Source organism: Myotis daubentonii, chromosome 8 (assembly GCF_963259705.1).
Source record: "Myotis daubentonii chromosome 8, mMyoDau2.1, whole genome shotgun sequence".
NCBI lineage: Eukaryota > Metazoa > Chordata > Mammalia > Chiroptera > Vespertilionidae > Myotis > Myotis daubentonii.
This window is the reverse complement of record NC_081847.1, coordinates 22,548,047-22,566,323: the sequence shown is the minus strand read 5'-3', so window position 1 is coordinate 22,566,323 and position 18,277 is coordinate 22,548,047. Positions and strand designations below refer to the sequence as shown.

Genomic DNA, 18,277 nt, shown 5'->3' with positions numbered 1-18,277 from the left:
CAAAATGTGGTTTGCAATTATGTTGATTAATGCAGCTTAAAGTATGTCTTGATACTTCATGGAGCAAGTCTCCCCTCATTATTATACTCCCAATTTGTTTACTATTCTTAAACATTGTGGATACATTTTAGTGTATGTATTCCAAGTGTCACCAAACTTTCATAAAATAAATATATAACTTATTTTTAATTTTTTATACATTTTGGAGATTTTGTCCTGCCAATACTTACAGGTAGACATGCTATAACTTCATAAGATAGCCATTTCTCTACTGTTAGCTATTTAGGGTATTTAAAATTTTCAGCTCTTACAAAAAACATTGCAATTCTTGTACTTGTATATATGTATATATTTAATATATTTTTTATTGATTTCAGAGAGGAAGGGATGGGGGAGAGAGAGAGAGAGAGAGAGAGAGAGAGAGAGAGAGAGAGAGACATCAATGATGAGAGAGAATCAATGATCGGCTGCTTCCTGCAGACCGCACACTGGGGATTGAGCCCACAACCTGGACATGTGCCCTGACTGGGAATTGAACCGTTTCATCCTGGTTGGTCCATAGGTTGACACTCAACCACTGAGCCACACTGGCTGGGCCAGGTATATATTTGTTAGAACAAATAACTGGAAATGGAATCGCTGAGTCAAAGTGCTTCTGCAGTGAAAATGTTAACAGGTACTGCCAAATTGCCTACCAAAGGGTTATACAAATTTACGCTCTTACCAAAAGTATGTGAATTACCCATTCCTTCATAATCTCACCAACACTGGATATCAATGATCTACAATTTTTCAGTTTTACCAATCTAATCTATAAAAAAATCTTATTTAAATTAGGATTTCCCGAATTTCTGATGAGATTGAGTATCTTTTCTTATTTACTAGCCATTTAATTTCTTCTGTCATTTGTATGTTCATATCCTTTGACTGTTACTACTAGGTTTATGTATCTCTTCTTATTGTTGTGTAGGAACTTCATATAAACTATATGTATTAGTCATTTGTCTGTTATATATTTTGGTGAATATTACATCCCAGTTTACTGCTTGCCTTTCAATAATGATTACACCACTATATAGAAGTTTTAAAGTTTTAAAAATAAGATTTCTCAAGGTTTCCTTACAGAACAAAACAAATATCAATAATAAATCCTCAGAGTGACTTTTCTGAAATCTACACATGCCATTTGTTCTGTATTTCACATCAGTAAAACTGAATATAACATGTCTTCATGCTACCTTCTCAGATTGTGTATTTACTAACCCACTGTTGTGTATTGGGATGAAAATAATGCTTACATGCACATTAGGTGCTAAGATCAGCATTTTCGCTTGATTAGTCATTGGAGGGAGACAATGGAGTGAGAAGTGGACAAAAATGTTTTTTAAAAAATGAAATTAAATTAAATGACCCAAATCCAAAGCACTGATAACATTAAATGTTAGTGAGGATGTGGAGCAACAGGAACTCTCATTCATTATTGGTAAGAATGTAAAAGGTATAGTCACTTTGGAAGACAGTTTGGAAGTTTCTTACAAAACTAAACATAAACAATAATAAAACTAAACATACTCTTATCATATGATCCATTAATCACACTCCTTGGAATTTACCCACATGAGATAAAAAATTATGTTCACACAAAAACTTGGACACAGATGTTCATGGAAGCTTTATTCACAATTGCCAAAATTTGGACTCAATCAAGATATCCTTCAGTAGCTGAATAAATAAGTAAACTGATATATCTCTACAATAGAATATTATTCAGTGTTAACAAGAAATGAGCTATTGAGCCATGAAAAGATATGGAGGAAACAAAAATGAATATTACTAAGTGAAAGAAGACAATCTGAAAATGCTACATTCTCCATGATTCCAAACTATATGACATTCTGGAAAAGACAAACTGCAGACAGTAGGAAGACCAGTGGTTTACGGAGGGTGGAAAGGAAGGAATGAATAGGTGAAGTACAGAGGATTTTGAAGGGTAGTGAATACATGATACCATAAATGTGGACAAAAAAATATATATATTTGTCCAAACCCATAAAATGCACTACACCAAGAGTAAACTCTTAAAAATAAAATTAAATAAATTCTTCTTACTGAAAAAACTGTGGCAGGGGTTGTTGGTTGTACCTTAGGATTCCCCCTCCTTCTAGAGCAGCGGTTCTCAACCTGTGTGTCATGACCCTGTTGGGGGTCAACCGACCCTTTCACAGGCGTCGCCTAAGACCATCGGAAAACACATACATTGTTTTTGTGATTAATCACTATGCTTTAATTATGTTCAATTTGTAAATTTGAAAATACATCCTGCATATCAGATATTTACATTATGATTCATAACAGTAGCAAAATTACAGTTATGAAGTAGCAACGAAAATAATTTTATGGTTGGGGGTCACCACAACATGAAGAACTGTATTAAAGGGTCATGGCATTAGGAAGGTTGAGAAACACTCTTCTGTAGTAAAAGAACTCTTGATTTATAGCCGAGGATGTGGCAATCAAAACACTAAGGTTGAACCATAAGAATTTGATGGTGTCATAGGTCAAATAAATAGCAATGCCATGATTTAACTTAATGTGTTCCTTAGGCTCCGTAGTTAGCAGTCAGATGTGCCCATGTGGTTATTACCAATAGACACGAGTGACACTGATGTAAACAACTTCCACATCATGTTTGTAAAGGTGTGCCTTCCCTTTCTCCTCTTCCTCTTCTTATTAACTAGAATGCTGACATGACAGTGAGCCAACTTGGACAGTGCAAAAAAGAGCCTATCCTAAAGATGGCAAAGTCACCAAATAGGAGTCTGAGTTCCTGATGACTTTACCACTGAGCAGAGCCACCTTCTCCACTCAAATTGAACTGCAGGGAGAATACAATTCTGTTTTGTGTAAGTCATTTTATTTTGGGTCTCAGTTACACTCAACTAAACCTATATCCTAACTCTGTAGTTATCAAAGTATAGTTTGTAATGACTTGGAATATCAAGTCCTTTCACCAGGTCTTCAAGGTCAAAATGATTTTTATACTTCAAAGATAGTATTTGTGTTTCTTCTCATGGTGACATTAACACTAATGTTGAAGAGCAATGGTAAGTAAAACTGGTAGCATGTTAGCATGAATCAAGGAACTGCCCCAAACCTCCATTTATATTATTATTTTTCATAAATTACACTCACAGGAAAATATGCTAGTTTCATTTTAGAATGTTTGTGATAAGGCAGTAAGAGCATTATTTTTATTATCTCAACTCTGAAATACATGTCTTTTTAATATTCTATATGAGCAGATATAAAGCACTTCTGACAGTAAAATATGCTGAGTATTTAAAAGAAATTCTTGAAATGGTTGAGTTGCAAGCTGAACTAGCCACTTTTTTCATGGAACACCATCTTTACTTGAAGGAACAATGAACTGATTATGTTCATTCGGATTGGCAGACATTTTCCTAGAAATGAATAAAGCAAGCTGGGTACTTCAACAAAACAATTAAAAGTACTTGTCAATCATAAATTTAAGCTTGTAAGAAAAAAAAACTGAAATTTGGAAAACTTGTATCTGATACTATGAGCCCCATTAAAGACTTTTGATGATATCAATGGCAATTAGCATACATGATTCTTATGATACCATATAATGAAATTTGTCAAATTGAAAGATTTGCATAACTTGGAGAACCAATATTTTCTAAATGATCACTGTATGATGTATGAAATCATATATGAGTAAAAAATTCCATTCAAATGCAAGATAGACCAGTCAATTTCAATTTAAGAAGTAGGAAAAGTCCATTGATAGGATTTCAGATTCCACATTGCTCTAACCTTTAAAAAGTTATCATAAATGTTGAGTTTTGGTGAGGAACTAAAGAAGAATATATACAATTATCTGAAAAATTATTAAAATACTGTTTTCTTTTGTACAGTTATTTTGCTGTTTTTTCTTTTAGCTTTTGAGATATAAACTTGTGTTTCTTGTTTATTAAAATATTTAAAGCTGTATATTTTTCTCTGCATATGGCTTTAGCTCAGTGGTTGGCAAACTGCGGCCCCTTGAGTGTGGCTCTTCCACAAAATACCGTGTGGGTGCACACGTACAGTGCGATTGAAACTTCGTGGCCATACTCAAGGGGCCAAAGAGCTGCTGTGGCTCGCGAGCCGCAGTTTGCTGACCACTGCTTTAGCTGTATTCCATAACTTTATAGTAGTGTTATTATCATTGTTGAGTTTTAATATGTCATTTCAGTTTCTCTTTTATCTCTATTTGCTATAAACTAGGAGACTTAGAATGTATAAGCTAAATTTTAAACTATCTTTTTGTCATTAACTTTTAGTTTTATTGCTTCTAGTTAGAGAATGTAGTATCATTTATATTTTAAAAAATAAATTAACATCCGGCCGGCATGGCTCAGTGGTTGAGCTTTGACCTGTGAGCCAGAAGTTCACAGTTTGATTCCTGGTCAGGGCACATGCCTGGGTTGCAGGCCTTGATCCCAGTGTGAGGCATACAGGAGGCAGCCAATCAGTGATTCTCTCTCTCACCACTGATGTTTCTATTTCTCTCTCTTTCTCTCCTCCCCTCCTCTCTGAAATCAATAAAAAATCCTATATATAAAGGCTATATGCAAATTGTCCCCATGGGCAGGAGTTCGACTGACCAGGAGTTAATGTGTGCTGTGAGCGGGGGCCCCAATCGCCCTGCCGGTCACCCCACAGATTGCCCTGATATTGCTGGCAGGCCTAGAGACCCTACCTGTGCACAAATTTCGTGCACTGGGCCTCTAGTATGTATGTGTGTGTATGTATGTATATATATAAACATTTTTCCCTTGTGTGATTATTTTTTGAAAATACTTTTTCAATTTTAACTTTTTAATTTTGTTTGTATTTTACATGTAGATGTAGTCAGTGTATACTTTTTTGTCTTCCTGGATTCTCTTTGTGAAACCACCTTCAATTCTCTGTCATTTGGTTCATTGAACTAATGGGCTTCTCACTCTTTTCTGAATCCAGGGGAAGTCACCTGACATTGGCTCAACCAATCAAATAACTTTTTTCAATATATTTTTATTTTTTCAATTACAGTTTTGCTTTAGTTTCAGTATACAGCATAGTGGTTAGACATGATACTATACATAGTTTATTTCAAAATTATTGACTTTATTTCCTATGCTGTACTTTACATTCTGAGGACTACTTTTTAACTACCAATCTGTACTTATCAATCCCTTCAACTTTTTACCCAGTCTCCCAACTCCCTCCACCCCCTTCCAGCAATCATCAGTCTGTTTGCTATCTATGAGTTTGTTTCTGTTTTGTTTGTTCTTTAGATTCCACAAATAAGTCAAATTATATGGTATTCATCTTTCTCTGACTGACCCATTTTAGTTAGCATACTACCCTCTAGGTCCCTGGATGCAATGATTGACTCAGGGTTGGCTTGTGATCTAACCCAGTGCTTTTGATGAAATAATTGGGAAAGAAGCTGGCTTCTCTCACATAGACTTTCAGATATAAGGGAGAAGGATATCTACAGCTGTTGTTGGCCATCTTTGCTTCCACATGGGGTGAGCTGGCTCAAAATAAAGCCATAATAGAAAAAAAGAAAGCAAAGAGCTCAAGAAAGTATGTCCTCATATCTTCATTCTTTCCTCTTGATCCAGGTTATAAAGGCAGCTACAACTTGGACTTCACAATTACATGAGCCAATAAATCCCACTTTTGCTTAAGCCAGTTAGGTTGTATTCTCTGTACTTGAAACTCAGAAAATCCCAACTGATACAAGTGGACATCTCTGTTGGTGGGAAGCTCATTAAGTTAATAGATACTTAAGCAAAATTAATCTCTATATAGTAGTTGTTGCCTTAGTACTTTGTTGCCTTAAACTGTATAGTAATTTGGTGCTCTACAAATCACTTCCTTTTTTGCAACACTCTCTGCCTTTTAGACACTTGAGGGCAGCTGTCTGGTACCTCAATTGTTCTCTTCTACAAAGATTCCCCATTCTGCCTTCCTCATGCAATATATTTTGGGTTACAATCACCATCTTGTGTGTTCTCTGAATCTGGACTACATTGTGGATGCCATATTTCTGTCATGGCCTTGTCAAAACAAAGTAGTTACAAGTTCCTAAAAAAGGGAAGATATCCCAAAGTGGATGAAACTGTGTTACTTTCTATTACTAATTTATGTGCAAAATGAATGGCTGCAAGCCAAGCCTTGAAACTCAAGGCAGGAGAAACTGACAAATCCCAAGGAATAGATGGAAACTCTTAAACAATGAGAATCTGTGGTGACCAATTTATTTAACATGATATATAATGATTAGGGTGTTCAACATTGAACATTGTCAGATACTTCTTGCTGACTTGGAACTGAACTTCCAGCAACATGTGATTCAACTGAAGAAAAAAATAAGTATATTTAGTCAAATTGGAGTCAGTATTAACAGGTGCAGAATGAGTCAGTAGTTTGGAAGAAATTCTGGAAGTAATCGAGGAACATGCTCTAAAGATATTCTTTTCTTAAAAACTTTAAGAAAACTATCAAAACAAATATATGTATTTTATTTATTTCAGAGATGAAGGGAGAGAGAGATAGAAACATCAATGATGAGAGAAAATCATTGATCAGCTCCCTCCTGCATGCCTCCTGCTGGGGATTGAGACCACAACCCGGACATGTGCCTTGACCGGGAATCTGAACTGTGCCTCCTGGTTCATAGGTCAATGCTCAACCACTAAGCCACACTGGGTGGGCCCTAATGATCTTCTTAATGGTACAGAGAATGATATTGTGTTGGACAAAGCTAGTTACCAACTAAGTTTTCCAAGTTTAAACTGATTCAATTGGATTATCAATGAGAAGAATTTTGGAACACCTTAATTAACTTATATTTACCTTTTTTATATAACCAAATACTGGTCTATGATAAAAATCTATGTCTAAAATGTCCAAAACAAAACTTTACATAGAAATAAAACATAAATTCTAATAAGAAAACACTGATTTATGCTTTAATTGACAACTTTTATATGATACAAGTATATAACTGACATTTTAAAAGTATATAATTTATAGTCAATGGTGTCTTATAATGGATAAAATAAGGAATTATCACCTCTACTACAAGTTTCCCATTTCTCAATTTAGCAACCCTGTAAAACAGCTTGCTTAATACAAATTGTTCTTAATGAACCCATGCTGCTTGACAAATAGTACAGCTTCATTTTATGGGATTTTCATAAACAAACATCATGAAAATATGATGGGGAGTCTTCCATTAAATTCATCAACACTATGTGTGATTTGGATGAATTTGGCAACCAGCCTCCAGGGTTTTTGGCTTTTTTACTGCCCTTGTTAGTCTTTGACAAGTTGGCAGTGACATTTACAAATTCTCTCAGTATCCAGGGATGAAACTGAATTGGGTCAAGAGATTTGAACTCAGCTCAAAAAGATGTTCCTTGCACTCTGCTTTAGGTGCTTTTGAGAAAAGTACATTCTAAGCTTTTATTTCTTAAGTATCCTTGTTTTATTTTAAACACAATTTCTATTGAGGGTAGAGTTAATATATAAATTTAACATTTTATATAACTTCATCAAACTAATGGATGCATACGTATATAAAAATTAAAATTCTAATACTTCTGAAGGCTTATAATATAAACATCAATACCATACTCCTTTCTAAGTCACTCCTTATTCTATTCATAAACAACAATTTTTAATTATTTTAGCATTTTTCTTCTGATAATTGCCACTGTTGTGACACCTGATAAGCTGCTACTACTTGCTGTTAAATTATATATTTCACACATTGTCTATCTGACAGATATTTATTCAGGTCATCTATATCACTTTCTCATTTTTTCTCCTCCCTCCTCTTCTTAATAGAGTCATAACACTGTATTTTGTCAGAATATAATTATAAAATCTGTTTTGGTGTTTCTAATCTTTTCAAGGTTCTACTCATTTGGAGCTTTATCATTCCTGTCAGCATTTTTACAAGCTCATTCCACATTCTTATGCATATCTTTGGTAATATGCCTTATTTTTCATGCTTTATATTAAAAAACAGTCTGGTATTAGCCATCCAACTCAATTGTTGATGAAATATTTGAAGAGCACAGGGTCATAGGCAGAATTCTGTGGCAGACTGCCAGAGACTTGCTTTTACATTGGCATCGATCCATTAGTCTACAGTCTATTTACCTTCATCAAAGTCCACATTTTAATTTTTTTATCTAGTTCATGAGAACATCATGCAAGAACAAAGAACTATGCTACTTTTAAAACTAGGGAATTGACTATAGAGTTCAGTTCCCCCAAAGCTTATAGCTCTAACTTGTAGTTTATAAGTATAATTTGTATAATCTACTTAATCCATAAACTGAAAAAAAAAAATTGTATGATTCAGCCAATTCCTTTTTAGTCTCCAAGGCTCCATTGTTAGGATAGTTGACCACAAAGGCTATTATTAGTAATGGAAGGCATCTGGAATCCTGGCACTCCTGTAACCCTTCTAAGTTTATATTTAAAATGATTTAATTAGCTCCTTTTATGGAGTCAATATTAGATTCTTATTTTTCTTGAAATGCTTGCAATTTTTGATTCTGCTTAATTTAGAATCTGGTTTACTTACATAGAAACTTTGATAGTAAACAAATATTTCATCAACTATTAAGTTGAATGGCTAATGCCAGATTGTTTTTATCAGAAAATTAAGATACTGTGTTATTCAGTTGAGCTTGTATTTTTAAATATGCTTCACCAACAGTGTATTATTTTGTGCAAAGCCTACCATACTTTTTGGCCTGATCCTTCTGAGAAATTGTGAGGTCATGAAATTGTGAAGTGAGTTGTGTAGGAGTTAAATTTCCATCCTGTGACTGTGGAGAAGAGCTCACTTCTGTATAAAGCTCACTCTTGAAATAAAGGACTAAAACCATCATTTTACCAGCTGCAAAGAACCATTCCAGAGACACTCCCTCTCTCTTCAGCAGAAAAGTAACAATGGGTATTTTGAATTAATTTTTGAGGGTTCAACTTTCATTCATTCTTTCTTTTCTATTTTTTTTTACATTCCTTAAAGCATGGTAGGCAATAGAGGAAGACAAAAGATGTTATGGGCTCTTAATGTAGTAGATATGCTGATTGTAGTCAGTTTTGGCTTATTCCTTTACACGTGGGCATTGTCTCCTAACAATTTACAATAATCAGGTTTTGGTATTTGATCTTTTTCTGAGATAAGGGCTGAGATGAAATGAGATGGATTATAGACTGATAAGATCTTAATCCAGAAAAGAATGCTTCCAGATGAAAGAGAAGCTACATAATAGTGATGACATCAATGACACTTTCAGTGGCTTTTAAAGGTCGAACTCTGCAAATTAGATTTGTTTATAAGACTGGATTCTGAACTCAACCATTGTGCTGTGCTTTTTAAGGAGCTGTTATAGCATCTGGGATTTGAATGGAAAGAGTTAAGCATAGAGAATATTTTATTATATTTCAAAACTAATTACTCAGGTTCCATAATAAGAATTTAAAAATTAAATATTCTTCCTTTTACTTGTTACATAAGACATTATCGTTAAAAGAGAAAAAATATTAAGCAAGTTTCCATTAATTGTGGTACAAGGCTTGAAAGCATCTGAAATCGTTATTTTAGCTCAAATTGCTACCAAACAAAAGTGTGAATCAACCTTAATGAGCAACTTAGATCTGGTCTATACTCTTACTACAAAAAGAGCATTGACGTCAAGATGAAATGCTTTACACAGCAATACTAGAATTATCAAAGTGATTATTAGATTGATACTAAAATATTTTTCATTAGTAGCACAGTGCTAATAACTATAGTCCCTCTATGAAACACATCTATAATTAAAATCTCAAATAAATGAAGACTATGTGGAATCTATCATTGTTAGAATTATTATAGCTTTTTCTTGTCTGGGAAGCTCTTTATCTGTCCTTTGATTCTTAATGATAGCTTTGCTGGGTGGAGAAATCTTGGTTGTAAGTCCTTACTTTTCATCACTGAATATTTCTTGCTAATCTCTTCTGGCCTTCAAAATTTTTGTTGAGAAATAATGTGACAATCTTATGGGAACTCCCTTGTAGATAACTAACTGCTTTTCTCTGGCTGCTTTTAAGATTCTCTTTGTCTTTAACCTTTGACATTTTAATTATGACATGTCTTGAGGTGGGCCTCTTTGGGTTTATCTTGTTTGGGAATCTCTGAGCTTCTTGAACATGTATGTCTATTTCCTTCACTAGGTTAGAGAAGTTTTCCATCATTACTTTTTACATAGGTTTTCAATTTCTTGTTCTCTCTCTTCTCTTTCTGGAACCCTCATGATTAGAATGTTGGTATGCTTAAAATTGTCTCAGAAGCCCCTAATATTATTCTCATTTTTAAAAATTCTTGCTTATTTTTGTTGTTCTGAGGGTGTTTTCTGCTTCCTTATCTTCCAAATCTCTACTTTGATTTTTTGCTTCATCTGTTCCAATACTGATTCCCTCTAATGTATTCTTCATCTCGCTGGTACATTCTTCATATCTAACTGGTTCCTTTCATGTTTTCCATCTCTGTTTTTATATCTCTTTAAGTTCTAAGTTCAACTACTATTCCTTTAAATTTATTAAGCATCCTTATAACCAGTGTTTTAAACTCTCTCCATTTAGTTTAGTTCTTTTTCTGGAGTTTTGTTCTGTTCTTTCATTTGGGACATGTTTCTTTGTTTCCTTATTTTGGCTGCCTCTCTGTGTTTGTTTCTGTGTATTAGAGCTGCTACATCTCCTGGGTTTGGTAGAATGGCCTTGTGTACCAGGTGTCCTGTAGGTCCTGGTTTGCCCCCTGCATGGGATATGTACACCCCTCTGTGGTAGTTGAGCCTTGATTGCTGTTGGTACATCAATGGGAGGGGTTTACCCCCAGGGTGATAAGTTACAAGGGCTGGCTATGATCACTGAGGAGGATCAGCTGTGTAGGGACTAACTCCACTGAGCAGGACCCACTTCAGTGGGGCTCTACTCAGTTTGCCCAAGTGGTGTGTCCCTGTGGAGGAGGTAGGGTGGTGCCTTGGCATGATCTGAAGCTGTCTGCTAAGTGTGCTTGTTCTGGGGCCTCCAAAAAGGTGCAGGCCAAGGTTAGCTACCACACGAGTCCTGCCCTGGGGCCACCTGGCATGAGCTACAAAGTGATCTGGAGATGGGGCCAGGAGAAGCCAAGTTGTTAACGAAGTCCAGCTACCACTAGTACTATGCCTGGGGCTACTTAGCAAGAGGTACACAGTATGCTGAGGCCAGATGCTACTTGTTTGAAATATTTTAGGAATGCTGTCTGTAGCATGAGCCGTGATAGGTTTTTTGTATGGAAAAGCCACTAAATTGCTTGGGTTGGGCCTGCAATTTGGGTAGGGTGGGGTCTTAGGGAATCACCAAGGTGGGGCAAACTGTGTTAGCCAGGTTGATGGAAACTCAGATATGGTGCCTGCCTGCTGGCTCTGTGAGGGGAGAGCCCAGACAAGAAACAATGGCCTGTGCTCCCATTTCTGTCTTGGAGAAAGCTCCCCTGCCCCCCCCCCCCCCGTCCCGCCCCCCCCACCACCACCACCAACTCTTGCCCCAAAGCTAGAAAACTTCCTCCTTTCCTGTATGTCCCTGGTGCCCAGTGCTAAACTGAGTGAGTGACTTGGAATAAGTCTGTGTGTCAGCCCTTTAAGAGGAACTTCCTGGGACTTCTGTAGTCCTCCGTCTCACTCAGCCACAAAGTTTGCTGGCTTTACTGCCAGAAGTTATCGGGACTTCTCTTCCCAGCACTTGAACCCTGAGCTGGGGCCCTGGTGGGGGGCTAAGACCCCTTGATTCTCAGGGGGCACCACTGCATTTGAGATAGCCCTCATAATTTTTATCCAACACACATGGGTGTGGGACTAGCCCATTCTGCATCTCACCCCTCCTACCAGTCTCAATGTGGCTTCTTCTTTATATCCTTAGTTATATAGCACTTCTGTTCAGCTAGATTTTAGGAGAATCTGAATGGTGGTTGTTCTATAGTTTAATTGTAATTCTGATGTAGTTGTGGGAGGATTTGAGTACTGCATTTACCTAAGCTACCATCTTCACTGGAAGGGCTAGGAGGTGGTATCATTTTAGTGGTGGACATGATGATAAAATTTGATCTGTCTTGAAACTTTATATTTTTGGTTATCCAAATATGGAGAAAGAAGGTTTGATAACTCTCATATTTTATTATAACATTTATAAATCTGTTTACTGTTTTGTAAATATAATTATTTTATATTTAACTGCAAAACATTACCTAGGGTAAAAATAGTATTCAACAACTCACATTAATTAAAATTATATGGCTATTTAAAATGATGATATTAATCTGTATATATTTATATGGGAAGATGTCTATGATGTATTGTTAAGTGAATAAAGAGCAAATTAGGAAACAGCAATTAAAGTATGATGTCATTTTCAAAAATAAATTCTACATAGTTATAGGTAAAATTCTAGAATAATAATAGTGGGAGTGATATTTATATTCTTTTTTTTATAATGAATGATTACAAAGTTCCAGGCATGGAATTAAGTACCTGTACATATTATTTTAATCCTACAATAACTCCATTGATTAATTCATCATTAATTGTTATATAACAAATTACATATACATATATAATTAATTATATCAGTATATAATTATTTATATAAGTATATAATTATATAAGTATATAATTAATTATTTATATTTTTTGTCCCAAGTACTGTGCTAAATGCTAGTGATACAGCAGTGAATCAGACAGACACAGTACCCAGTGAAGTTTTTTTAAAAATTATAATTTACATTCACTATTAATTTTGTATGAGTTTTAGGTGTATAGCCATAGTGGTTAGACAACCATATACTTTACAAATGTTCCCCCTGATATTTATAGTATCCACCTGGAATCATATGTAGTTATTACAATATTATTGACTATATTTCCTATGCTATACTTTACATTCCCATGGCTAGTTTGTAAAGCTTTACATTTATATAATGGAATATGACTCATCCACACACAAAATGAAATCTTACCATTTGCAACAGCATGGATAGACCTAAAGGATTTTCTGGAAGTGAAATGTCAATCAGACAAAGACAAATATCATATGATTTCACTTACATGTGGAATCTAGAGAACAATATACAGTAAATGGACAAACAAAAGAGAAACAGACTCATAGACACAGAGAGCAGACTGATAGTTGCCAGGGTTTTATCATTATCTTAACTACAGTTAAAAATTAGAGAGGTTGCCCCACAGTCTTCTGGTCCAATTTCTGGTTCAACTAAACATAAAGACTCATAAGACTCCAATAGGCTGCATTTACCAACAGTCTATTCAGCTGGGTATCACACAGGAACCACAGTTTCAGAAGGCAGTACCAGGCCCTCTTGTCAGGAAATCTTCCCTGCAGTTTCCACAATATTCCAGTAGCCATCTTTGGTCCCTTAGATGATGGCTCAGATCCAGGGGCTTATATTAACACTGGGTGGGTGTGGGAGCCACCCTGACATAAAAATGTCATGCCCCATGTAACAACCCCATAGATATAGTGTCCAGGGTAAGAATCACTATGACCGTTAGGTATTTATAGTTCATCGTTCCTCCCGGTCCAAAGGAAGCTTTCCAATCAGAGATCATTTCAATCATAAGCAATGCTCCCTAGAAACACAGTTAACATTTTACTCCTATCAAATTACCAGGGAAACAGAGCTAGAGTGAAGGAAGGTCAAATTCTCATGCAGAAGAAGGGAAAAAGGTTTTCTTACATAGCTACACAATAAGCAAGTGGCAGTATAGATTCAAACTTAAGTTTTTCTGATTCCAAAGCATAGTTTCTGAAATTTACTGGATGGTAAAAAAACAAAACACACACACACACACACACACACACACACACACACACACACACACACACGTATCTGGGAGGAAAGTTTTTAGACAGCTTTGACTTCCTTCTTCATACTTTGTGTATTCTCACATTTCTTTTTGTAATGAGCATGAATTTCTTTTGTAATTACGAAGAAATATTTTCACTAAAAAGACTAGAAACAAAATATGATTTTGCTATAGCATTAAGTAGCCAGAAACAAAATGACATATGCACTTGTATTGTGATTAGAATGGTGTAAAAAGGAAGATGCAGAGAGGAAGAAACCAAGGGAAAATGCAATAGTTGAATCAGGGTAGTTGGTTTATGAAGGTCTTTTTTTTGAATTTTTTTCAAATTTTCTATGAAATGCTTATGTTATCCTTGGAATAAAATGAAATGCATTTTTTAAGTAGAAAAGTAAATATATATAGCTTATTAAGTATTTCAAATGTGAAAACCAGGAAAACATCATCCCAAGGTAATAGATTTAGTTCTGTATTTCTTTGTACAGGTGAATATACTTTACATATAAAACGCATGTTAAGAATTCAGAGTTCTCAAATTTTCTCAGAACACACATGAACATGGAAAGTGGAGTAGAGAACAGTTCTGTTCCATTCCTGAAAATCACTAATGTAACTGTAAGGATTTGCCCATGGCTGCTGCTGGTTCCCTGCCCTGACACTACACTATTCTGTGCATTGCAGTAACTCCCTAGGTCTGGATTCACAAAGTAGTGTGGGAAGACTATTGCTCAATTCCTCTTACATGTTATAGTTATTTCAGGATGTAGTTATTTGAGATTTATTTTTTCCAAAACTCACATTTTGGGCTTTATAGGATCCTTCTTTGGCCAACAGCTCATATAATTGGATAGCTGCTGTTATGTTTTGCATGCCAAAATTTCCAAATAGCAAAGCATCAGCCATTTTCTCCATAGCTTTCAAGTTTCCGAGGTCAGCTGCTTTGGCAAAGAATATGTAGGCTCTGTTTCAAGAATATCCGGTTAGAAGTTTGATAATTAAAAATGAAATTTTCTGTTCCCTCTTTCATAATACTTCTCTCTAGGACCCAGTTGTCATTGCTCTTAACAATATGGTTTAGCTAAAGTCCATTACACCTCTAGACCAGTAGATTGTTTTATCCTTAGATTAGTCTAAGATTAAAATTTCAATATATCTGACAAATAGGGAAGCTGGTAAAAAGGAGAAATATATAAAATACATTATATATACCAAGCTTATATACCAAGTGAAGTGAAAAATTGAGGCACTTGTCCTAAGATAGTGAACTCCAAGTTCACTATGAACATTTGTTTTATAAAGTAAATTCTGAAATATATAACAATATAATAAAAATCAATTGAAAATAATCAAAACTGATTGTCACTTCTAGGAAGTTACTATCATGAGAACAATAGTCCCTTAATATTCTGAAATAATTTTTTATAACACAACATATTCTTATCAGATCAAAGTCAGGGCTGTATGGAAAAACAATAACCAAACAAAACCTAATGATTATAAGGGCTCTAGAGTCTGACTGCCTCAGTTCAAATCCTGGCTCTACCACTTATTAGTTCAGAGCTTTGGGCAAGTTATTTAACTTCCCTGTGCCTCTCTCGCCTATGGAATAGGGATAATAATAACACCTATTTCATAGGGTTGCTGGGAAGATTCAATGAAATAATCCATAGGAAGTAATTGGTATAGCACCTGGTATAGAGTAAGTACTCAATAAATTTAGCTATCATCATCATCATCATCATCATCATCATCATCATCATCATCATCTTCACCACCACTTTTGCATTGGTTCTAAAGTTTTATGGCACTGTAATTTTCTCCTGTAATTAGTGGGTAAATGGTGTGAGAGCTTAGTGATTGCAAATATAGATGCCATAGGATTGCCTCACATTGCATTTTCTGAGGGGTCAGAAGCCACCTTCTGTACAGCAGTAATGGATCTGTGTAACGGATCTGTATGACAGCAGTGATGGAGAGACTTGCAAGGTCAAAACTTGTGTCAGAGACAGAGAGTACTTTTGGGATTGATTTTTACTATTATAACTTCCTTTCTGGTAATGGTAAGACATGAAAGCATTAACCTTTACCTGTGACACTGACTCAAATGCTGGAAGAAACACACATATCTGCCATTGCTACCAGTTTAGAAGGATCAGGAGACTCAGCTTTATGTACCACCTTTCCAGGCTGATGCTAACACAGCCTGCTCTTGGTAAAAGGCTGTGACCGAATGAATAGACAAAAAAGGATGGGCTAGTGACATCCAGGTAGGCATTAGAGTCCCAGATGGCAAAACAGAGAGTAGACTTCAGTGAAAAAATAAAAAAGAAGCCAGGAGGTTGAGCAAGAAATTGTCAGAGCAAGCTGAGAACCTGGGCAACAGAACACAAGTAAGATAGAAGGTCTCAAAGGTCAATGAATGCACATGTCTGGCATCCAGAGATAGATTTGACATCAGGATACAGACTCCCAAAAGCTCTCTGTCCCATGGCTCGCTGCTGCAACTGCATAGCCTGGTGGGATGCTCAGAATAGACGGGCACTGACATGGATCAGGGCAGAGAAACCTCAGACTGCAGGATCCAGCAGTATATCCATTCACTGGTCCTGGGTGCAGCAATGGGTTGCAAAACCAATCTTTCTATGTGTCTTTGATTTTGAGGGAGAGGTAGGTATCTAGGTCCCCCTGTCAGGAAGGTCCAAGGTAATATAAGAAATACTAGAAGCAGGACCCAGGGCTGGAGAAGGTTGTTGGCAAATTAAATGGGATTAAGATCTGGGCTGCAATCCCTAAGAGGAGAAACTGGGCAGCAGGGGCAAAAGGAAAGTTCAATTAGGTATCTGGTATTAAGGTGGGTGCAGGGAGAGGGGGAGGCTAAATGCACCTCTAGAGCACATTCGAAACTTGGTGTGGGGCAGCAGCATAGTTCCCAACCTTCTTTGTTGATGTGGAGTAATTCTTAATGACAGCTAACATTGGCTGTCACAGAGGCTTCTTGACTCTGTCAGACAAATTTGCATTTCCCTGACATGCTTGCTTAACATCTGGAAATTCTAATAGCACTGACTTATTTAACAATTTGCCTCTCATACATACAAAGAGGCTGAATGACTGAATGAGAGGATCAAATCCCTTACTTCTTAACTCATAAGTCTGGGGATAAAATGGGATCACATACACGAAAGTGCTTTAAAATGAGAAAGTAATGAACAAATACATAGAATAAAGCATTCTAAAACAACTACACTAATTAAAAAACAAATTTAATTTTATTTGGAATCCTATATAATAAAAGCCTAATATGCCAAGTGTCCAGTTTTCTGGTCGGCCATTCAACCAATCAAAGCGTAATATGCTAATGATATACTAAGGCAGCTCAACTGCTGCACTGACATGCACTGACCACCAGGGGGCAGTCGTCCTGACCGCTAGGTTAGCTTGCTGCTGGGGTCCAGCCGATCAGGACTGAGCGAGAAGGGCCAGACATGCCCCAGAGCCTTCCCGCGGTCCCTCCCAGTCTGGCCAACCTCCCGCATCCCTCCCTGGCCCTGATCGTGCACTGGTGGGGTCCCTTGGCCTGGCCTGTGCCCTTTTGCAATCTGGGACCCCTCAGGGGATGGAGGAGAGCCTATTTAGGCCCAATCCTGCAGGCCAGCCGAGGGACCCCACTGGTGCACAAATTCGTGCACTGGGCCTCTAGTATCTAATAAAAAGTCAAAAGAGAATATTTTTACCTCAATGTTCAGATAAGTGCCTTAATTCTGCATTTTACTTAATGTGCAGGAACCACAATTTCACATATGGTTCTATTTATTTATGCTGATAATACGAAGGATTCCTTAAAAATAAAAACCTATGAACAAATATGTTTATTTGTTATAGCAGTAACATTTTAATGACATTGAAACTAGTTTTTGAATTCTTCTTTTTCTCAACCTGGAAATTTAACTTGGCTTATGTAACTGGATAAAGACTTACTGTGCTTTTTGTCTTTGCCCTTTAGACTGCTGGAGAATCTTGATGCCCATCTTAAATAGCTGGTCGCCTTCAGCTGTGAAATTTTTCTTTGATCGCTTTTTTACTATATATGAAAAAAACAAAGGAAAGTAACATTATTTTTGTGTTTTATATTTTAAAAATAATGTGCTGGCATAATAGCTTGACTTTTGTTCTCTCCTTATTTTTTAATCTCTGCATTTCAAGAACATCACCTTACTTTTGGTCAGAAGGTAGAAACTGCTTACAAAAGTATGCTTGTCCTGCCTTTTGTGAAGGGGTCTGGATGATGGAGGAGACAG

The 18,277-nt window shown here is 36.2% G+C and overlaps 1 protein-coding gene across 3 annotated transcripts in view; it reads right to left on the bottom strand.

Annotated features, from left to right (window-relative positions):
• SEL1L2 (SEL1L2 adaptor subunit of SYVN1 ubiquitin ligase) overlaps positions 1-18,022 on the bottom strand; it is a 65,972-nt gene extending 47,950 nt beyond the window's left edge. For 2 of the 3 annotated variants that reach the window (XM_059705506.1, XM_059705507.1), the window contains exons 1-2: positions 17,958-18,022; positions 14,778-14,940 (exon numbers count right to left, since the gene is read on the bottom strand). In XM_059705506.1, coding sequence (XP_059561489.1) covers positions 14,778-14,940; positions 17,958-18,007 — 213 coding nt within the window. In that variant the 5' untranslated portion in view covers positions 18,008-18,022. The remainder of the gene's footprint in view (positions 1-14,777; positions 14,941-17,957) is intronic. The other variant, XM_059705504.1, reaches the window with a different exon arrangement.
• Between the last annotated feature and the right edge of the window lie 255 nt (positions 18,023-18,277).